The sequence below is a fragment of the Zeugodacus cucurbitae genome, chromosome 5, assembly GCF_028554725.1.
Source record: "Zeugodacus cucurbitae isolate PBARC_wt_2022May chromosome 5, idZeuCucr1.2, whole genome shotgun sequence".
NCBI classification, from domain to species: Eukaryota; Metazoa; Arthropoda; class Insecta; order Diptera; family Tephritidae; genus Zeugodacus; species Zeugodacus cucurbitae.
In genome coordinates, this window is record NC_071670.1 from 45,656,656 (window position 1) to 45,662,210 (window position 5,555).

Genomic DNA, 5,555 nt, shown 5'->3' on the forward strand with positions numbered 1-5,555 from the left:
TTTTAAAAGTGGCTCAATGAGTTCAAGTGCAGTGCATTTGCCGCGCACTGATAGCAGCCACTCAGCGGCAATTAAACGAAAAAAAATCAAAGCAAAATACCAAACACAAGCACACACACACATGCAGTTTGTTGGTGGTATACACACATGTGCAGCGCGCCCGTAAGAAGTGCAGTAAAATCATTATTAGAACATTATGAAATGAGTGCGACGGAGGGAAGGAAATAAAATAAAATATATTGTGATGCGACAAGCGCGCAAAGTGTCTTCCCGGCAGCTATTTTTAGCGCCAGCAGCAAGGCAACACACAGCTGTATATATGTATGTTTGTATGTGTGGCATTCACTGGGCGGTACATTAGTGGCATTCACGAAGTGTCGCTGCTCTTGCATGCATTATGGGCATACATAAATATAAATATATATGTGCATATCTTTATGACCATATGCTCAACGGCTTGTGTGACAAGTGAAAGAGCAGGCAGCGCGTTTATGGCGTAGACAGTGCTAAAGGTCGCGCAACAATACTCACAGTGCTGGGAATAAACGAAATGTCAGTTATTCATTTATATATGTAAATCTGTATTCATTTACATACATACACATGTCAAAATGTTTAGTGAACTGAGCTCTTGAACTTGATAGGCAGCTTATGGAATGCAGAGAACTCCAAAGCCATGGAGTAAATCTTAATTTTCTAATTGGAGCTTGAATGCTTTGGATTGTATGTTTATATATAGCTTCAAAACTATTTTCTTTGCTGCAGATACCATTATTATAATTTTCAATAAATATTTAGACACCCAAATTTGACAAATTTTACATTGAGAAGCTCACAGTCGAAGGAACTTAACCAAACCCATAATAAAAGTCGAGAAAATTTTCCTAAATGTAAATAAATGTAAGTCAAAGCAAACATATACTGAGTTTTGACCTTACTTAGTGGCGTGGAAACTTTCTCTCTCTCCATGAGTGGGTATAAAGAGTAGAAATTGGTTGAAGATAAAACTTTTTTAGAAGGATCATTGGGACAGTGACGTAAACTTAGATGTAAACTGTAATAATTTCTCTATTAATGATTGGTATGAGTGACTTTTCTCATATTTTTTAGATTCCTCTTGCTTTAATAGAGGCCAAACCCAATCTTATACTAAATATTTATCATAAATAGTTAGTATATTTTTTTGCAATGACAAACAAATATTAACTCTAACCTATCCAAAGGAAACCACGGGTTCACAAATTAGTCCATAGGGGCAAATATAAAGTTATGCTTTAAAATCGTTTACAAACCATAAAGTCTATTAAAGAATACAATGCATAGTCAGAATAAAGGAAATAGCTAGTATTACTAGTACAGGCAGTCTTTAAGGACAGAAAAGGGTATGGAGAAAATTGAGTCCGTAGACAATTTGGTTAGGTTTGAAGAAAAACTTCATTAGTCATAAATGTATGTCGATGTCACTGCCTTAGACCGCTAAGAAAGTCATAATTTTATAGGGTAGTACTGCATATTAAGATAATACTGATATTCATGCAAATATCCATGTGCATACTACGCATCACCCCGCTAGGAAATTCTGAGCTGGTTTATAAATAAAAATCACAAGTAATGCTTGTGCCGGCCACCGCGGAATCGCTGGAAAATGTAAAGCGGATCAGCTTGCAAGGGAGGTTACCCTACATTGGCGCCGGAGTGCAAACGAGTGGGCACCTATGCTAGAGCACTGGATTCACTGACTTCGAGTGAGCTCGCCAAACGCTTCGGCGAACCCAGTGAAGTGACAGGAACCGACATTAGCCGACTTAAGAATTTTATAATATAGTCCAAACGCTTTGTCTTCTTAAAGATCCGTCAGGAGTATCCGGGTTTCACAAAGGACAGTCGAATCTGTCCAAGTGAGATTCTCTGCAGTATGCGGAGATTCTAACCTAATCTAATGCTTAATATAGGTTAGGTTATATTAAAATAGATTTTCTATTTACAAAGGGTATTGTTTATACTGTAACCCGCAATGATTTGCCGAAATTTGCTGATTTCCAACATATTTTGTTGGAGCAGAATTTAAAATTTTCTTTATATTTCCACAATACCTATGCAATGAGAATTGAGGAAGATCAAAGCATTAGAAATTGCAAATCGATATCGTCTTATTTCAAATAATGCGCCAAAAAATATTCAGTAATCAAAGTGAAATGAACGAACTCAGTTATTTACAATCCTAACACAAACCTCTGGAGAAATTATTCTTTTATTTTAGAATTCTTCGTTACCCGTTCATATTGCAACATCATAACTGAAAAAATCAAAGAAAGGACTTTCCGTGATTGAAAAGAGCATATCCAAACAAAACTAAAATTCCAAAATGAATAACACCAAAAGGTATTGAAGAAGAAGCATGAAATATAGACGATATGAAACTAGATACGGTCACAATTCTCTATGCCAGCAATTAAAAAGCCTTGGTTATACATTTAGGTCTACAGCTGAGTCAATGCGGTACAAGAAATTGTTCGGCTAAATCGAAATATAAACTGTTAACTTTGAGACACAATCACTTTCTAGCAACGTAAAGACAAATTAACTGTGCCCAACTAAAACTCCTATACAGGAGGAACAACAAATCTTTCGCAACCCCGGAGCTTCTTGCTTTGCAAATAAAAAATTGTTTTCACAAATTAATAAAAGTGAAAGTGAGAAGAAATCATAATAGATCCTTAAACATTATAGAAATTTTTTCCTACAGGGTGCATGGTACCTATTTATGATGCATGTGCTGCACGCGTGTGTTTGTTGTGATTTATTTTTAGTCATCACAGACGCAGACGCGGAACATGTGTTTCTGTGGCATTGTTTCACTGTATTCAAAGTGCATATGTTTTTATTTTCGTATCTCAATTCTTTTTTCGTCTCAATGTTGCCTTACAATATATTGCTTACGGTCGCTATAATGTATGGAATTATTAAAAATGTGGCGTTAAAATGAGAAAATATCTCAAAATAAAACCAAAAATAAGCCTAAATGGGCAGCAAAAAAAAAAGCAGAATAAAAAGAAAGTGAAAAGTTTTTGAAGTGCAACGGACAGAAAGTGATGCAGCACATACAAACATACATTTGTAGTTTTAGGAGCAACTAAAAAGAGAGCATGCAACATAGTGCTGGTGGCAGTGAGCGGGGTGATGCGTGGTATATGCAACGAGCGACGAGCAGCCGGAGCAACGTTTGCAGCAACGCTGGGAAAATTGTGATTGTTGCTGTTTGTTTGTTCGAATATATTTTTGGGCGGGAAATGTTTATGTTTTCTTTTTTCATTTTCCACATACGAGTGTGTATGTGTAAGTTTGGCTGTGGGTATTTTTGTATTTGTTTGACTTGACTTGGTGGCAGCAAATGAGCACACTTGATGTGGGTATAAGGATAGTGAGTCGTTTGAAAATCTCGACATTCAACGCGCAGATTTTGTAGAGTACGGAAGGATTGAAAGTGCGGGCGCTCGAAACAAATTTATTTACAATACAAGTGCACTTGCATATTGGTTGTGCTTATAGTTTCACAAAAAAAAGAAATCAAAATAAAATCAAACAAATGGGTTTAACGTACAAAGCACTGAAATACAGAGACATCAAAAAGAATGTGACCACTGCGAAGGCGGGTGGTATGGCTGTTGTGGATGCTGATGCAGAGACAATAGCACAACAACAAGCGGCTACGTTGTCCATTACAGCGAGCACAGCACAAGTGAATGCAACAACAATAATAATACCGGAAAATCAACAACAACAACAATTCACTGCTGATCACATAATGAAATTGTGCTTATTTTTGGCAGAAAAGTCCAGAGCGAAGGTGAGAAAATTGCAGTGAATTTGAGTGGAAACTAGTGTTTGTGTAAAATGTTGTGCTTGAAAACTTTTCACAATGGTCCAAAGATAAACAAATTGTTCGAAAAGTTGAAAATTAAATAATAATAAATTGGAATTCATGAAAATAATAAACAAATTCTTGTTAGTGGGAGATAATTTTAAGTGAGATGATTTTGAAATATTTAAAGTGCTGGAAATACAGAAAAGTTATAGAAAAAATTTATAAAAAATTAAAAAAAAAATTAAAAAAAAAATAAATCAAAAATAATTCCAAAATATTTCCAATAAAATTCTAATTAATTTTGAACTAAATTTGCAGTTATAAAGCATTAAAGGGACTGAATAGAAAATATAACACTCGTTTTTTGTTGCTGACCTTTTAAATATTGTTGCGTGGTCTTACGTGTCTAGCAACATGTTGTGATAATAATATTTCATTAATGACCGCTGAAAATAAAATATGTATATATACGTATATCATTGTAAAAAGAGCTAAATATAAACGTTATTTAGTATATACAATATATATTTATAAACAAAATACTAAAATAAAAATATATAATATATTTATTACAAAGTATTCCGGCGCAATTTTAGTACACATATTAATATAGATGTATACAAATTTCATATTTTGAAATTTCTCCGCAACAATGTTTTTATTTATTTATAATTTATTTATATGAACTTATGAAACATCATACATATCGCTGCGTACATCACTTTCTAACTCTCTCCTCTTATTTTTCTTTACTCCAACAGCAACTGCAGCAGAGTCAACAAATGGATGCTCGTCGATTTTATGAAAACTTCCTACAAGAAGCAACTGAATGTGTTGAGGACGAGCAAATGCTCTGCGACAGTGATGCTGAGACTTTTCATAATCATATGGCGAATTTTGAAAATAAATTAAAATCGCCAAAAAACAAAACACACATAACACCGCCCCACCAACAAACAAGTCCACGTGCCATAAGACGAACCAAAATGAAATCGGAAAAACACATCAAACCATCTGTGCTAACGGATAAATTTTCCATCTCCAGTAGTTCCAATTTGCTCAGCTATAACACGTTACCAGATGTTTGCGAAAAAACACATGACGACACACAAAACTATCAGCAGCCGCAGCAACACCAACAAGACAAACGTGATATTCTATTAAAGATACGACAGCAAATTTTTGAACGTAAACGCTTGAGACAAGTGCTAAGTGGTGGTCAGCGACAGCATGCGCAATATCCGCTCGGCACACAGCAGCAGCAACAGCAACAGCAACTTAAAAACAACTACAACAACGCACAATTGCAGCAGCAAGTTGAGCTTCAACGTTTGGCGGATGTCTGGCGTCCTTGGTGAGACGGCTGTGTGTGTGTGTGTGTTAACAGTATTTTTCGTTTCGTTAAAATAGAATTTTGCATTTCGAAATAGACGGTATATGCTTTAATAGTAAATATATATATATGTATATGAATAAAAGAGAGGTTAGGTTAGGAGTTATTATCCAAAGACTAAATATATGGTACATAGATATACTATGCTTATTTTTACGATTAGCAATTAAGTTTATATTATACTAAAATTAAGCTTTAAGTGTGTGTTAACTAACTGCTTCCAATATTATGTATTAAAAAATTTATATTGATTATTAGATTATAAATTTATATTGAATAAAATGCCAAAGACTTTAA

At 34.6% G+C, this 5,555-nt stretch overlaps 1 protein-coding gene across 1 annotated transcript; it reads left to right on the forward strand.

The window, feature by feature from the left end:
- Positions 1-2,932: 2,932 nt before the first annotated feature.
- LOC105213760 (uncharacterized) lies at positions 2,933-5,555 on the forward strand. Its single transcript, XM_011186813.3, has 2 exons — positions 2,933-3,847; positions 4,627-5,555. The coding sequence occupies exons 1-2, from the start codon at positions 3,587-3,589 to the stop codon at positions 5,221-5,223; spliced, it is 858 nt and encodes a 285-aa protein (XP_011185115.1). The 5' UTR covers positions 2,933-3,586; the 3' UTR covers positions 5,224-5,555.

Coding starts and splice junctions, on each gene's coding strand:
- LOC105213760 (XM_011186813.3), top strand. CDS start 3,587: ATGGGTTTAACGTACAAAGCACTGAAATACAGAGACATCAAAAAGAAT. Junction 3,848..4,626: donor CAGAAAAGTCCAGAGCGAAG/GTGAGAAAATTG, acceptor TTACTCCAACAG/CAACTGCAGCAGAGTCAACA.